This window comes from Meleagris gallopavo, chromosome 3 (genome assembly GCF_905368555.1).
Source record: "Meleagris gallopavo chromosome 3, MGAL_WU_HG_1.1, whole genome shotgun sequence".
Lineage (NCBI taxonomy): Eukaryota > Metazoa > Chordata > Aves > Galliformes > Phasianidae > Meleagris > Meleagris gallopavo.
In genome coordinates this window covers 62,277,944-62,295,395 of record NC_139406.1, presented here as the reverse complement: position 1 = coordinate 62,295,395, position 17,452 = coordinate 62,277,944, and the positions used below count along the sequence as shown (strand labels likewise).

General features: G+C 37.3%; 1 protein-coding gene across 2 annotated transcripts; it reads right to left on the bottom strand.

Moving 5' to 3' along the window:
* Positions 1 to 554: 554 nt before the first annotated feature.
* XKR9 (XK related 9) lies at positions 555 to 10,598 on the bottom strand. 2 transcript variants are annotated; one of them, XM_003205107.4, is made up of 4 exons: positions 10,274 to 10,598; positions 9,452 to 10,011; positions 3,639 to 3,862; positions 555 to 2,690 (listed from the first exon to the last, which is right to left on the bottom strand). In XM_003205107.4, the coding sequence occupies exons 2-4, from the start codon at positions 9,721 to 9,723 to the stop codon at positions 2,053 to 2,055; spliced, it is 1,134 nt and encodes a 377-aa protein (XP_003205155.1). In that variant the 5' UTR covers positions 9,724 to 10,011; positions 10,274 to 10,598; the 3' UTR covers positions 555 to 2,052. The 2 variants fall into 2 exon arrangements, with proteins under 2 accessions (XP_003205155.1, XP_085077375.1); XM_085221249.1 differs by having other exon boundaries at positions 10,351 to 10,598.
* Between the last annotated feature and the right edge of the window lie 6,854 nt (positions 10,599 to 17,452).

Below are 17,452 nucleotides of genomic sequence, written 5' to 3'. Positions count from 1 at the left end.
ACGTTTCTAGCATCTGGCAAGCAGGCAGACAACCTGGAGGCCCCAGGGCTGAAAGTCTGATGCTCAGTTTCTCAGAAGCTCATGTTTCCCCAGAGATCTGCTTCCCAGATAATGTGCAAGATTTGAGGTCGTCTTCCAAGTAGTAGTTAGGAAAAAAAAAAAAGTATTTTTTCTGCAAGATGATTTTCTTAGTTTCCTACCCTACCTTTCCGTAGTCCCTTCTCATGATTTCAGATGAGCAAACAATAAAAGCGTTATAATATGATAAAAATAGACAAATAAAGGAATTTTAGTCTTCATTATTTAGGATCCTATTTATTTATTTATTTATTGTAGAAAAAGAGTAGTATATTCATACTAAAACCATGTATTTTGCTGCCAAAGCACCAGCACTAGTAATAAATGTGCCATTGAGAATGGAGATGAAACTTGGGATAAACATGGTATACGCAGAAGGATGCCATTTATGCCTTATGCCTTTTCTATTCCTCTTGCAGCACTTGCATGGCAAATAAATCCCTTCTCCAGAGTAGAAAGAAGTGTTGGTTGATATATTTATTTAAGGAAAAGTATTGCTCAAGTCTCATGGATTGTGGTTTTGGTTTTTTGTTGTTTTTTTTTTTAAGTTGGAGATGAGGAATTTTCAGAAGTAATCTCTTTATAATACACTGCTTTTTCATGTGCAGCCTCAGAAAGACAAATGATGCAGTCCGTGCTGTGCACTTAGAAATTAATTTCCACAAATGGGATTATAGAGATGTAAATGGGGTTGGTGTTGTGAAGACAACTGTGAAGGCAATTATTTGACAATACAACAGGAAGGGAACGTTTAGAAACTTCACTGAGCTCTGCTTAGGCTGGAAGAGTAATAGTCACAGGGTAGTCAGCAGTCTGGACAAAAGGCACAGAAAACAACTCTTCAGCACCCAAAGTGTCAACCGAAGCATCAGCCCTCCCCCCAGAGTTTAAGAGATGTTTGCTGTCAATCAATAATTCTAACAGATTTTGTTCCTGGCAAAGTTTATCAGCAGTGCTTATCTCTAGTCTCCTTTTCAAGCACTGTTTCCTCCCTTTGCCTCTGGCTATGCAAATTGGAAATGTGAATTATCAGAGGAGAGAAGCCCATTTTTCATAACTCAGATGTAAAACTCATCAGCTCTGAGAGACTTCACCTAAGGTTTCATTTCTGAAAAAGCTGTGGCTGGTGACAAAGACTAAAGAAGCTGTATCACTGCATACCTTGCATAACTTCCTCCTTCAATGGAAACCAGCATTTAAGTATCGTATCCTGGAGCTCAAGAGGATAGGAAAGCTTCAAGGAAGATAGTTCTTCCTTTATTCCTGAGACATGTATTGCTGTCAATAAATCACTCAAGCTGCTATTATAGTGCAGAACAACAAACTGGCATCACTCCTAAATAAAGGGTGTGTGAAAGATTAGCAGAATAAAAGCAATAAAGGAGTCATTAAAACACCTAGAAGATAAAATGCTTTAAAATAACTCCTCATGTTTTCTTGTAGCATGACAGTGATTAGGTCATAAATCAAACCTATTCTTCTTCATGGGATGTTTAAGGAGAAGGCAGTGAGGTTTGTATCTATGCTTGTCTATATAAAAACTGCAACTCTTACAGTAATGGGAAGAAACAGCCAGCTCACAGATCATCACCCCTCAATATTTCAAATACACTTCCTTCCAGCAAGAAAATTAAGCCTTGCTTTTAACAGAATTAACATAAATATACAGAATACATTGGTAATGCTAACTTTCATTTGACCTGCTTTTAGTTTTTCCTATGTTTTATTTGCACTGCTAAAAAGTAAAACAGTGAATTGGGTCAGATGCATAAATAGATTCCTTTTAAAAAGTAACACTGACTAGCACATAGAAAAATATTCATGTTATAAAGGCACTTTATATAACATCATGGAAAAGTTATTCAGAGCCAATAATTCCAGTGCTGCTTCATAAAAATACATAAGAAACAAAGGCAGAGAAGCACACTCTGCAGCAAGTGTTTGCTTTGCAATCTACACCAAAACCTACACTGCTCATTGCATTATGAAATTTTGAAATCTACCAGCTTCCATGTTGTCTCCTCCCCTTCTATCAACTTCATCAAAAAATGTCTGTTGCTTGCAATAAGTAGTGGGGTGAAAATACTTGTAATAAACAGCAAGAAAAATAATACCTAACACCAGACTGAGAATAGTTAAGATGCTCACAATTGTAAGATGTACTTCCTTGATAACAGCAGGTTTCCAAAACAAATATACAAGCAAAATACCTACAGTTACAAGGGTGTGAGTAGCATAATAAATAGAAATGCAAGCTTTTGTTTTTCTCCCCTTTATGTTAAAAAAAGTAAAAAGTAGAATGATTCCAACAACAGTTCTGTACAGATACTCCATCTCCTTGGATTTGCAAAATGTTGTGTGCTGTTTCAAAGTCCAGGCAAAGCCACAGCTCCAAAGAAGTATCAGCAGAATTATAGAACTTCTAACACTTAGTACAGTGACCAGTGAAATACTGAGTATCCAAGAAGTGATGGTGAACAGTTTATAGAAGAGATACACTAACTTGGGAAGCACTTGCAGTTCCTCTTTATCAGGGAGAGATTTTCGTAGTGATATTTGATAATCAACCATTGAAAAGGAAATACCACAAAATGAAATAATAATGGCAGCATCTAAACAAAACACAGAAACAAATGTTAGACTTAAGAAAAGGAATCTCTTTTGTGTTAGAACTTCTGGGTGTTTGGGCAAGTTTATGCTTTCTTTGCACTATCTTCATACCAACTTCATATATACTCTGTGTTCCTGAACAAAACACATTAATTTTAAGGCTCAGTTTATTTGCCTAAATCTAGACATTTATTGTTATTTGGAATCTCTTGCTGTTGCTCATCTCATAAATGTTGTGTATTGTGTTTGTCATTTGCACACACAGATGACTGCAGATACATTGCAAATACCTTATACCCATAAATAGTTGGGTTTGGGCAACTGATTTTGACAAAGATGCTTGTTATGTCAGCATCTATAGCTGAGACTTGACCCTTCATGTGGTCATATTTAAGATGAGATTCATTTGAACATTTTATCTCAGTACCTGTGAACTCATGGACTATCAAAGAACCCTAACTAACAGTGTAAATCTCTTCAGACTGAAATTATAATGAAATGCAAAGCAATTACACAGTGAAGTATACATTTACCAAAATATTTTTAAAATGTTATCCAATAACATGAGTTATTGTATGGGAACTGCTGACTCACAGCCTGAAGCTCTGATTGATCACCGGAAGCGAGCAATGAATCAGCCACGGGAGCACAGGTGAAGGCAAATCACCTGTGCTGCAGGAAGGGGTGGAGCCTGGCTCCATCTCTCCTAGACCCATTTAAGAGCTGACTGCCAGTTGGGAAGGATCTCTTCTGGAGATCCACTCCTCTGGTGTTTCATAGCATGTCTAGGGTACAGGTAAGCATTCAGTCTACTCTGTTTTGGTATAATAACTGCATAGTCAAACTCTCTGGTATATTTCATAACTATAACATCTGTACATTTGTTGATTATACAGTTATGCTTTTAGGTAAGGTCTCAACTTCCAAATCACAGTGAAAGCAATACTCACGTTGATAGAAATTATGATTGTTGTGTTCCATGAGTATGTAAATCTGAACAAAGAGCTGTGGTGTGGTCTCAAGAAAAGTCTTGAATACCCTGAGCATGTTAATATCAGTCAGTACATCAATAGCTTGTTTCTGAATGATGTTGGGAGGGTCTGGTTTTGATACATCTCCAATGCTGTCTTGTCTAAAAGCAGCTTGGCAACCATACTTCAAGGCAAACCAATATCTATTTAAAAAGAAAAACAAAAGAGAGACTTAAACCATAGTGTGTGTGTTTTTGTTTTTTTTTTAGAAGTACAATTCTATAAACTTATATTGACTAATAAATTCTTTTCCATTTCATTCTCCATTGATATTTTATCTTTGAGTGTACCTTGGGCTAAGATAAAATCTAGACCAGTATCTGACTGATGTCAGTGATATCAGATATTTGTTTATGCCCACTGATACTGATGCAGTGTAAAACCAGTAGAAGAGAATAAGACTTGCTGGAATAAACATTATGAATATTAGTTTGTTGGGCTTTTATTTGCTGAAAGATAACAAACTTCTGAAAATTCCCTGAGAAGCTCTTCTCACTTTCTCAAAGATACTCATTTACTTTCTTTGTGTCCTTCTAATGGTATTAGTGAATACCCAGCTGTGAAAATCCAGCAGGTATAGGTGCATAAACCCCAAGGACAATATCTGATAACTACAAACATACAACAGGATTTCATCAAAAATAAAAAAACACTCAAGTGTTCTTTTCTAAATAGTCACAAAGACTCTAATTTCAGAAAACAACTTTCAAGATAGATGGATCTTCTGGGACTGCAGATTCTATTATTTGAGTAGTTTTACATAAATACATCACTTGCTTCAGCAAATGATTGCATCTGAATGACATTTAGAACAGTAATAGTTTATTTTCAATTAAGACTAAATAAAAATTTCTTCTAAAAGAATTGAAAACTCAAAAATACATGGAATTAGTTAGCCAGTTGACTGGCTAGGTGAAGAACTTATTCTGTTCCAGATATCTCTAATGCTATGCTTGGAGAAAAATAAAACCTAGATTTTATTTCTGTTTCCAAGGCTTTTGCTTCAGGCCTGCAGGGAGATATAGCATGTCAGAAGGAAAGGAACAATTAAGTTGGATTAAAAAAAAAAAATGTTTTGATAGCTAAGGAAGGAACCAGATTTTGTACATGGTAATTTTTACACCTGTTAGGAAAACAGGATGGTGGTTGTGACCTGATGTAGGACCAGAAATCCTGCTGCTGCAAATTATGGTATTTCTGTTGTACTTGATGGAGTCGCTCATGCTTGGCTCTAGTGATTCATCTGACTCGTAGTACTAATGTTCTGCAAGCCAGGCGAGGTAGATAACTTTCTACTTGTGAGTGATGAAATGTATCAGTTCCAGAGAAATGGGTTCTTACTGACAATAGCCTACTGCCAGCCAGCTCTTTCCCATCATAAAGCGAAGTGATGCGTGCTCTCTTCTGCCAGTTACCTGATTTCAAGTGGCTGTGCAGGCAGTAGGCTAGAACTGAAGCACAGCAATAAGCACTGTCATTGCTAGCAGTAGGCTGTAAGCATTGTACTGGCTTTGCAAGGCCTTGAGAATTCTGCTTGTCTGGCTTATATGAAGTTTTCTTGACCTGCCTGAAACCTTGTTTTCCTTCATGTAGCCAAAACTGGATTAGCTTGGTTTTTCTGCAGGAAAAAAAAGTATTTTTTTCTGACTGGTCTGTTGGTGCTTTTTTTTGTGTGTGTGGTGCAGTCATGGTAACACTAACAACCTGGTATTCTAAACTGAATGAGATATATATGACTGGCATTATAACGTAGGATAGAGAAAAACAGTTTTGGTTTGATAGCAGAGATCCTGAAATGTGGAGACACAGGAGAAAAAGTAGTAGATGATAAGGGATGTCTGGGCATGGGAGGCAACAAGGCTATAACTAACCACTAATGGTGATGTGTGAAGCCACAAAATAAAAACAGTTTATGAGGATTGAAACATGGTGCTGCTATGGCAATATGTGTATTAATATGGAAATACTGCTCCACACGAGGGGAGTAGAGGGGCAGCGCTGAGCTCTGCTCTCTGGTGACAGTGACAGGACCTGAGGGAACAGGATGTCAGGAGAGGGTCAGGTGGAGGTTAGGAAAAGGGACCAGTCAGTCCCAGTACTACAGCATGTGTCCCATCTCATCAAATTATGCCAATGAAGATTTGGGTGCCAGCTAGAATGTACAGCTCCATGGAAGAAGGATGTGAGAGAGACCTGGTAGCAACAGTTGTCCTTTCTAAATTCTGATCAGGCAATCACAATTTGCAGCTTTTAAATAAATCTTTAATCAAAAGAAATTTCTTCTTTGCTGCACATTAAACTTAATCTTCCAAGTATCACAAGGCTTGGATTATATCCATGAAACTGAAGTGACTATGTCAATACTTTGGGGCAGTACGTTTGCATTAAGAAAGCATGAGCGAGTACGTGTTATTTTGTGACTTCTAACTCACATTAGCCTTACAAATTTTCCACTTTTAACTATTTGTACCTCACTGACTTTGTACCTTAAATACCTTCCTAACAACTTCATTCTGCAGATCTTGTTGCACACAAATTTCTAGAGGCATGTTATGAGTATCACTCATTTTTAATCCATTTGTGCTCTGGCACCGTTTTACAGATGCTAAACTTGTACCAGTACCACTGAAAATCATCCATACTGATTCTGATTTTTTTTCTCTTCACATTTTTTTTAAAGATGACATGAAATAATACTGGGTTTAAGAGGTTTCATGTACTTATAATATGTATCTACAAATAAGCAAAAAACATTTTTCATCCATTTAAAGCTGTGGGGCATCTTGATCCTTTCTTGAAGCACCAAGAGGTATGATAGCAGGTACCAATATCACAATGGCATCTGCTGCTATGGCCTGCTGTTCTGACAGGAATGTTATTTCTTGCTAAAATTTAATCTTCCTCAGGTGTCCTTGACTGATGCTGCAAACTGCTACATATCAGTGGATTCATATGCTGCTCCAGGGAAATGTTCCCTTATTCCAAATTCACTGACTTTGTTATCTTCTTAATGTTGGCTGTTATGCTTCAGTCTGCTCTCAATTCTATTAACATCTGTGGGACCCACTTAAATAGGTCAGGTTGAAAATAATTTTAGTTGCTATGGCTAATACATACTTTAACAACTCCATTTTGTCTTTAAAAACTCTGTTCAGAGAATAACCTTTTGTATAAAATTTAATGATATGTCAGTTATCTTTTCATTAAAAAAAGCCATTATTAGATATTGGATAGTTTTAATTTTTTTCTTTATATATACATTCATATACATGCATATGACTTCCACAATTATTATTTAGCACTGATATTGTGACTTAAAAAAAAACTGGATGAACTTCTATTAATCTGAGTACTGTACAAACATAATAAGTGAAATTCCCTGTTTCAAAGACAAAGCAAGAGGTATAAAAGGCATAAGAGAATGAAGAAATGAAGAAAGAAATGAAGGAAGAGAGTTTGAAGTGTATTAATAGCCAGTGAACTGAGGATGCCTGAATTTGGAAGCTGACTCAGTATTTACTGACTAGGCCCCCATTTCCCTCTTTGATGGGTGGAGAAGATAGGTTCCTGCCCTCTGGGTAAGCTCACCTTAACAATTATGACCTGACTCTTGACCATATCTATTTTGACTGTATTGACTATAGAGATAAAACTGGGAGACTCACTGTCTACACTTACTGGGTATATCAGATGACCGAAGAGGGGAGTGTATATGCATACACTTAAGAAAACAAATGTAGTAGGAAGTATATAATAGCTGATGACAAGGTACAAGCACAGGTGTCAGCTTGCTGTTACCAACTTACACCTTACAGTGTGCATTATCACACTACTGAATTTTGAGGAGCGGCTCAGTTATATATGTCAACCTGGGAATTTTTTCCAAGCAGAAGTAGCAGCATAAGAGAAAACACAATTTGTCCAACAGATAACAAGGGGACCAAGAGCAGCCACATTGCACTGACTGCTGAAGACAAAATTACGTTTACTAGATAACAAACTGCTAAGAGAAGATGTCGCTAATTGTATGAAGGAAATAGTGAAAATCTGTGATAAGATATAACCAATTGAAGGAGTAGGAAATAAAGTAATCCATTGAAAATGTGTCTGTAGAGGCAACGTTTTGAACAGGTGAATTGATGTAAGAGTTAAATCAAGATTACATCACCAAGAACTGTAGATGATCAGAACTTAAATCTGAATGTTGAAGAGGAGAGTTTTTAAAGATAGGCACAAATCAGAGGGAGATTTTAGGGGCAACTTGGGTGTGTTAAACCAAGCCAAAGGTGAAACCAGAATCAAGTACAGATTACAGAGAATGATGTCATTGTAGAGAAAGGGGAAGAAGGGAGGCTTACCATATGCCACTGCAGTTGCTGGTTTAACATTTATCATGGGTTATAAGAAACTAAAGTCAGAGCCTTGATTTCCTTTGGAAGAAACAAGCTCAGATTAACTGAAAACTGAAGATTAAAAGCCTTGGAAATGGACAAAAAGGAGGGTGCTACAGTGGGCCCTGAGACATCTCCCTAAAAGGCAGAATGTGTACAGTCCCTGTGGCTGGATCTTTGTACATCTCATGTGAACCAAATCATGCTGACTGATTTGAACACAAAGCCATTCAGAGAAATTGAAGAGGAATTTTTTTGTCTATCAAAATAAAATATTTTATTGCTTTTCTAGTGCCTGACACCAGAAAGATTAAACTTGGCAGTAAGTGCTCCTCTGTGAAGTCTAGGGCTTCAGTATTGTATGAGGAATAGCAGGAAAGTAAAGCTGGTGGGCAAAAGAAAAAAGAATATTGAGAAGCAAAAGTTTAACTGTGGTGAGCAAAACCTTCAACATTCTTCTTAAACCATGGTAACATAAAATGAATAAAACATGTGCAAGGGGAAGTTTTACACTGACATAAATATACATTTCATTACTGTCCTTTAATTCATATAGGAATTTAAAGCAGGCTTTTAAAATAAGAATTTTATTAAGTGTCTCTGAGGAGTCTTTATCTTCCTGTGTTTATTGCATGTAACTTACAGAAAATAATTAAAATTCAGTTCCTCAGGACTTTTCACTAAAAACTTTCAAATCATTTTGAAAATATAAGTAAAACCTTATCCCAAATGATCTCTGTAATGACAGGGATAATTTTACAGCAATACCACCACAAAATTTAAAGAGACTCTTACATGTATAATATCTTAAACTTTATCTGGACATGTACCTGTCAGGAAACAAAGGAACCAATCACCATTAACTCGGTCCCTATAGAATGTATCCTTCTTTAGTATTTAATTCATTTCTCTCCCAAATCTCGTGGTTTTCTAAGTATTGATTGGATCTACGAATTACCAATTCAGCTATCTCTCCTACTTAGTGTAACCAAATGAATTCTCTTCCTAGCATCACTTTAACTACATTTCTTTATCAGTTAAGACAGTATTTTCTGCAAAGCAAGAATTGTTTATAAATACACCTCATCAAAAGTTTGATGAATCAAATAGATACTAGTGATAAGTAAAATTAAATAGAAATCTGCATTTGCAGCAAAACCTGGCATAAGCAGCAGTATACACTTACTTATACAGATCAATGATTGTTAACACAAGTATCCCTGAAGCTGTATTAACATGACAGCCTGGCACTGGAATTTCTTTTTAAAAAAGGCTGAAAGTGATATGATTTTTCATTTTAAATTAAAAACAAAAAACAAATAACAAAAAGACAAAGCTTACCTTATAAAAATTCCACATTGAAAGAAATGAACTAGAAAGATCCAATCTAGCTTCCCAGGAGCAGTACCTTTCCAGTCATTTTTAAACCATTGATAACTGAATATCTGAGTTATTAGTGACGAAAGGCTTCTAAAACAGAGTATCAGAATAGCCCAACAATATTGTCCCTCATAGAAATATTTACTAGCAACCCAGAAATCCACTCCAATATCAGCTGTGTAAACTATAATTCCAGCAACTAAAAAAATAAAATTCCATTTGGTAAATTTCATTATGCATTAGATTGTCACTGTTGTCATTCTGTCCTTGTTTTATGTGAAGGAAAGTCAGAATAAATCCAAATGCTTTCCTACAGCAGAGTCCTTTTTCCTGTTTGTAGTGCTTTATGCAGGCAAAAGTTGGTTATGTGTTTTTATTATGGCAAGTTAAAACAGAAATTCTTCCATTTCCCAAGTTCTCGATTGAAATATTAAGCTAACTTCTTTGATGCATGCCTACTCTGTAAAACATAAATCTAGATTGTCTTAGTAGATGGTTCAGTCATTCTTCTTTACTAGTTCCTAAACAGAAGAAAAAGGAAGATCAGTAACAACAATAATTTTTTTTAATTGAATCATGGCAATTTTTTTTATTTTTTAAGTTATCATACTTCACATACAAAACAGAATTTACTGAGATATCTGTGAACAACCAGTGTAAAAGAAGCTGCACCTCTGAACACCCCATGGTCACTCATCCTCCCAACCACCGTGGTTCTTCACCTTACTAAGCAGCTTCTGAGACAACTTTTAATTATAGCAAAATACCAAGAAACAAGCTTACCTCTAATCACTTTTAAAACCAGTTTATGGAAAAAAAGAGTGACTCCATCCCAGAACTTGAAATTGCAAGTGACTCACAGTGTGCGAGGCTGAGAGAACTCTTGTCCTGAGTACACAGTTGTGTATCAGAGTACACGTCACGATGCCATTTCCATCTGAGTGGCTGCCTTTGTGTGCATGCACCTCATGGTTTCACCTTTTGTGCTCATTTGTTCCAATGCAGCAACAAAGTGCTGAGCAGGCCTGTGCTTCTCCTATGAAGGAGACATGGAAGGAGCCAGGCCTGCTCCTACACCTCACTGACAGGCGTCTCACAGCCTGCATCGTAGCAGCTATGCGTTGATGACCTAACCACACTATCTACCACAAATGGAATTTGTTCACAGTCCAAACTCTGCATAGGTTACCTAACATAGCAAGGATTCTTGTGGTCTCTTTGATTAGTCCTTCTACAGATTAGTGATACTTGACAGGTGAGTCATAAAAGCTATAAGGAAGTACATACATCCTTTTTCTCATTTGGTTCCACCTCTGCTAATCTGTAAATGTTAGAATTAGAGCATCCCCTCTTTTGTTTGCATTTCTCAGGAAAAATAAAGGCTTCTGGCAGCAATCCCAAGGAAGAAGAGATAGGAGGTGCCAGAGCAGCAGATTCAGTCCTTCCAAAACCCAAGGGCAGCAGGCTGTGCCATGAGGGCAACTGCATCATGGTGGTCCACGCAGGGCCAGCCTCCTGCAGATTTTTGTGAGTTTAGGTTCACCATCCTGGAGGAATGAGCTGGCACGATCAGTTAACAGCACATGAACATGCAGAAAGGTAATAACTGTCTAAGCTGTGCTGACTGAGTTTGTCTGTATCTTGACCCAGGTACCAGTCTGAAAAGAGAACCTAAGCTCCTAATTTCCTAAAGAAGACAGTGGGGACATAACAGCCTAAATAGGTGCTGGGTCAGGGTCTCTAAACATTATTATTATTATTATTATTTAATCTTGGCCTTAGCTATTCCTTGCCTCTTGCCTGTTTCCTACTGAGGTTGCACATCTTGGCCTAGTAAATGTCAGTAAGGTGATCTGATAGTTAGGACAGCTGGTATCCTTTCACCATCCTTTCCTATCCTTTCCAAAACATCACTAGTCTCAAATCACTAGTAAAACTACATCCAACTTACAGGCAGATTCAGAGAAGTGGACTTTAGTACAGTCTAGCATAAACTGATCTTTATGAATGTTTCATAAGCTGAAAATTTACATATGAATCAACTTAATAGCTTATAAGCAGGCTTCATTCAATAAAATTGAAAACAAAAGCCCTGCATTTACTTTATAGAAGAGCGTCATGTCAATCCATAACTGGATGTACACCTTTTTTATGACAAGAGCATTATGCACAATTTTTGGAACAGATTTAAAAAAAAAAAAGTTCACTATTTGTGTAGAAGACACAACAGTAAATGGTAAACCAACAATTGGCTGCAAACAGAAATTTCCTTGTGAAGGCAATTAATGGCTGAATAAGGCAGTATAAATTTAATAATTATAAATTCATATTTAATAACTAATACTGTATTCACCATTTCAGTGGTGAAGAATAGCCTCTAATTTTATACCTGGGATGAATAATGAGGGTAATTGGACTTCTCCATCTTTACTGCTTTCCCAGGTTTCTCTGAGTACTTAAGAAACTGGAGTTATCTTATTGTCTTATTAACCCTAATTAGAAAGGAAGTTTTACAGGCTATGTCCAGATGCAGAAAAAACATCAAGAAGAGTAGCTGGAAGCCAGGTGATTTCTACCACTGAAACGCATCCTGCCCAAACATCTGCCATACTGTCTGTCTGCAGTCCTGCCTGGTATGGAAAGCCGTCAGGTAAGCTGAGACTTACAAAGACTTACAAATCCACATCCCCCATAGTCCTACCTCTTAATATCAAGACCAAGCATGAATGTATCCTCACGGGTGAAATCTCTGTTGAAGATCTCAGCTCTTAACATCCCCTATATTTTATCCTATATTTTATATTATATTTACAAGAGCACTCTTTGGAGAAACAGAATAGCGTTGTGCACCAGTTAGGGAACAATTAAATACTACCAGAGAGAATGCGTTATATTACTCACAGTTATCTTGTCTCTAACAAATAAGAGCTAGCATGACAGGAACAAGCAGAGTATCGAGTCTGTCACCCAACAGAAATGTAAACATGCCTTGAAAGCTAAAATAATTCAACAGAATTAGTTTATAATAAAGCAAAACCAACAAAATGTTATTAACTAGAGTTTCTGTTTTCATGATTCAAGTGCTATTACAAAATGCAGACATACCATAACACTGGCCTCAATAAACACGCAACAGATTTTTCATGTAATAAAAAATCTGCAGATTTGCATATTTTCAGGTTTCCCATCCAGACTTCCTTAAGTCTCATAACATAAGAAAAGTTTCAGGGCTTACTGACATAACACAAACTGAACCTAAAACCATATGCAAAGCATGTGACATAGGTAATGATTTTTTACCTGTCGAGAACTGTTATTGTTATGAATGCATTATAAAAATTCCATTCTAAAGAGTCTATTTATAAATCCCTGTCTATGTTTAATATATTATAAAATTCCCTTCAATAAATGAATTTGACACTTTACTCCTTAAAGGTCAAAATAACTTAAAAAAAGAGAAATAACAGAATCCCACTTTTCCTCTGTGCATGTGTATGCATGTTCAAACTGAGAATATAGTTTGTCTGACCTGTTGAGCAAAAGCCAATGTATATTTATGAAAACATATGAATATATCTCTGTTTATGTATCGTGGGGAAGTCTCTGGACTCTCAGGATGCACTAGAGATGCAGCAGCACAGCAATGTGGTTAAAAGCTGTTAGTCCACTTTATTGGTAAGCACTATTCCATTTATTCATGTTAGCAAAACACTCTTCAACCGTTCACACAGGTGCTTATCCAATCAGAGCCATGAGATGTTCTTTCTCCTTCTAAAGGTGTCCTTGGTTCTCATGCTGCTTATCTTACTAGACAGCTGCTGTTCTGAACAGTTTTTCTTGTATTCCCACAATATGTGTGTTTTTATACAGAAGTTTATAAATATTTATTAATTTATATGCACATTTCTGTAGCTCAAAGATTTATGAAAAAAATCATTTTGGTTACAGTAGAAAGATACAATAAAAGGCGCTTTAAAATATTTGTGAAAAGCTTTTCTATGTAATAATACGTGAAGACACTGCATGTGTCCAGTGGCAAATGATTAAAACTTCCCTCTGGTAAAACTGCAGGTGTTTGCAAGAGTCTGCTCCAGCTGTTCTATCAGCACTCAACACAAACTTTATGCTGCTGAGAAAATCCAGAGCACATTTAAAAGAGCTGCAGGATACAATGAGCAGGTGTTGGTATTCAGCCTTTCTGTGCCGCACAGGGTGATACAAGCCCTCAGCAAGAGCAGTCTACAGTTCTTCTAGCTCTTAGGGCAGGAGACACAACTAAATCAATATCTTCATAGGGAATATAAGATGACTGCTTTCTCTCTCTTGTGTTCCCTCCCATCTATTGATTAGAATACTAAGCAGTTCTTGCAGTGCCAGTATTTTCCTGGCACCATTTAAATAAAGGCATCAATTTATCTGAGATTTTTTCAAAGTTAAAGAACAGTGTCTGAATCCCAAACAGTCCAGCAGAATTCCTGGTTTAACTGTACATGGTTCCTTCACCTCTATGAGATAACGCATTAAGAAAACATCTTCAGATATCAGCGGGTCAGTGCATTATCCATAACTGCCCTCTGGAAGATGAAACTTTCTTTCTGTCTATATGAAATCTCAGTGATGGTTCAAAGATAATAGAGCTGCTGCATACATGCCAAACAAACTCTTCATTATGGTCCTGAGCATCATTAACAAATTAATTTAAAATACAGTTTTATATTGCTTTGCAGCAAAATCCAGGTGACTTCAGGAAAGAAGCAGCTCAGCAAACCTTAATGATACCTGCTCAGTCCTATAAATGATCAAATTAGTACAAGCACTTGGTTAGAATATAGTATTTGTGGACAGTATTTCCAGAATCACAGAATTGTAGGGGTTAGAAGTGACCTCTGATGTTCATCTAGACCAACCCCTCTCCTAAAAAAGGTTCTGTACCACAGGTCACATAGGGAAATGTCCAGGTATATTTTGAATATCCCCAGAGAAGGAGACTCCACAACCTCCCTGGGCAGCCTGTCACTCTCACTTTAAAGTTCTTTCCCAAGTTCAGATGGATCACTCTGTGTTCCCGTTTGTGCCTATTGCCCCTCCTTCTGGGCACCACTGAAAAGAGCCTGACCCATCCAACTGACTCTCACTCTGCTGATATTTATAAACAGTGATAAGATCCCCTCTCAGTCTTCTCTTTTCCAGGCTGAACAGTCCCAGGTTTCTCGGCCTTTGCATGTGGCTAAGCTACCATGAGCTTTTGCAGCAAATTGAAAGTTTGATTCCAGCATAATCTCTGCCAAGACAAAAGAGATGCATCACACCCATACTTTCTTTTATCCCCCAGACTTTATTTTATGCTTGCATAAAAGCCACTGGAATGCACTGGGCTGCTGGTTCTTCATAACTTGCACTTCACCAGGAGTTTGATGGATGCAACTGCTCAAGCAAGACAAGGCTGTGACAACCTGGCTGTGGACTAGACTACCTACAGTTGGCAGTTTTTGCCAAGACTATCCCTCTCCATGAGTCTGAGCCAGATGTGAAAAGCAGGTGCCCTCCAGTACAACACAGGCCTCTTTTAAATCTTGAAGAACTTCAACAACCTTAGCCTATTACTAGTAGAACTCTTTTAAGTATGAAATAACTTTTGATCATTTGAGGTGAATGTTCTACTAGAATGATAATAATATTCATAATTAAGTAGCAGAGCAATAAATACATTACATACAGTGTTTGCTATATTTTTAAATGCTTATAACTCAAGCTCAGGACTTAAAATTTCTACCAAGCTTTGCAAGTTGTTTGTCCAAATGGTAACTAAGCTCCCGTGGCCTTAAGGGAAGGCATCTAAGATTAGTCAAGGCACAAAGGCGTTGCTGTGACCTTTGTTATTAAACAAATTATGCAAATTCTGTAGCACAGAGAAATAAAGACTGAGAGATAGGTTTGCGTATCTGATCCCTGGACTTACTAGCCATGTAACTCATGAGTTAAATTACTGGCTGGATGACCTGTTTGTTTTCTTGATAGACTTGCCATTGAAGAAAGCAACTATGACAGAAATCCTATGGTATTCAGTACATATCTTGTGTTTTTGCTTCCAAATGGAGCAGAAGGATATTTTCTCTCTGCTTTGATTAGTGTTGACAAGACACTGGATATTTTACCTTTAGAGTAGTCAACTTTTTTCAAATATCAGAAACTAAGGTCCTCATTGGGACTAGCACTTACATTTCCCCTCAAAAATTTGTACTGACAGTGTAAAACAGCAACTTAGTGAACCAAAGAACATCTTGAGGCTCTGCACTCACATGTGATTGTACCAAATTAGAGAGTGTAACAGCAAGACTGTCAATGCGTGCCTATTATCCCCATTTTATAAGAGAAACGTTAAACTTTTAGCTGGTGGGCTTGTGCAGGAAATGAAGACCACAATGAAAGAAAGAACCGGGAATTAATTCTCCAAAGGCACCCACTGCTGCCACCTACAGATGAAACAGAATCCGAGCTCCCACCTAATAATAGAACATAGAATTTTACTACATCATATTAATAAGTATTCCCACAGGATAAGTCTGCAGTTCCCCCCAGCTCTTAGTTTTTACAATATCAAACCTGTGATCATAAAAATAACTTGTCCCTTACTACTCTGTTGTCAATGACGTATAAATCTTCATTTTAGAAATCTCCTTTACGTTTTCAGAATAGGAAACCACTGAAACACCCACATTTGATTAGATAGTACTTTTGCTTAATGGCAGAACAACTGAACTTCACTTAGGGTATGAAAATGGGTTGAATGCACCAGTAAATGGGTATATATGTGTGCTACAAAGTCAACATAATTGAGTACCTCATGAGTAAGTTCAGGTTTAGTCATGCGTCTTTAAAAAACAAGACTGGGAAATTATATGGGAAGAATATTGAAATATTGAAATACTGTATATAGTGTGTCTTCCTTATTCCAGTAGCACACATGCACACAAAAAGCTTCTTTCCTTCCACGTAAAATATCTTTTTCTGATGTCAGTGCATCACGCTTCAATGAGTTTGAAAAAAAAAAGTAAACAATGTTTTGATAGGAATAATTCAGATGAATAATGGAGATTGGCTTGAAGACCTAACCATAGGGTTGTTCAGTATCTGCACTGTGGTCCAATTGCTCTCTGGGGCTTTTTTGATGCCTAGCAATTAACAGGTGCTATTAAAGTCCATATCCAGGAGTAGGTTTTTTGAATTGCTGCATATAGAGACCTGCACAACATGCTGCCAGAAAGCCTCTTGTGCATCACAGAACAGATTGTTTTGCAAAACGAGGGACTGAAAATAATTCATACTGTTTGAACAGTGAAGGGCTGGTTAGCACTTTAAGTGCACTGATGCAGCTAAATTAGCTCTGATGAAACAGCATAGAGGCAAGCACGCTGTTGGCACCTGAACAGCAAAGATACAGTGCTGCTGTCTGACCTGGCAGCTGAAAACATGGTTTGTTCTCTAACCTTGGAGGCCAGCTGGAAGAGATGAGTTGCGTATTGATACCAACAAGTAGAACAAGGTCAGGCAGGTAACCAGGTCTGCCTTGGATCTGCCTCCCTGCCAGCTGTCATCCTCTGCCTCGCCGCTGCCCAGCAAGCCAAATACATCAGATGGATCTGCAGCAGAATGAGAGCTTGCAATGGGAAGAGGAGAGACATTGCACAGGAGTGGGGAACACCAGTCTGTCATAGATGGAAACATGCAGACCTTTATTACATGTCAACTGTCCAGTAACTCATTTCCTGATAATGTAGCATACATTACATGAAAGTCTATTGAAGTTTAGTTTTTCAGTTCCAAGACACACTGCGTTGTTTGTATCTTACAAGCCTTCAGAAAGCACAGGGAATATGGCCTGCAAATCTGACTATGCAAACCCTGTAAGACAGTCTCAGATTGCATATATTTTCATATAATGAACATTTAAAATTTTAAGTA

What these genes read in the sequence shown, in the direction of transcription:
- XKR9 (XM_003205107.4), bottom strand. Translation starts at nt 9,723, where the DNA reads ATGAAATTTACCAAATGGAATTTTATTTTTTTAGTTGCTGGAATTATA. An exon ending in CAATGTGGAATTTTTATAAG is followed by an intron (nt 3,863 to 9,451) that starts GTAAGCTTTGTC and finishes CTTTTTAAATAG; the next exon opens with ATATTGGTTTGCCTTGAAGT. An exon ending in CAATCATAATTTCTATCAAC is followed by an intron (nt 2,691 to 3,638) that starts GTGAGTATTGCT and finishes TGTTTTGTTTAG; the next exon opens with ATGCTGCCATTATTATTTCA.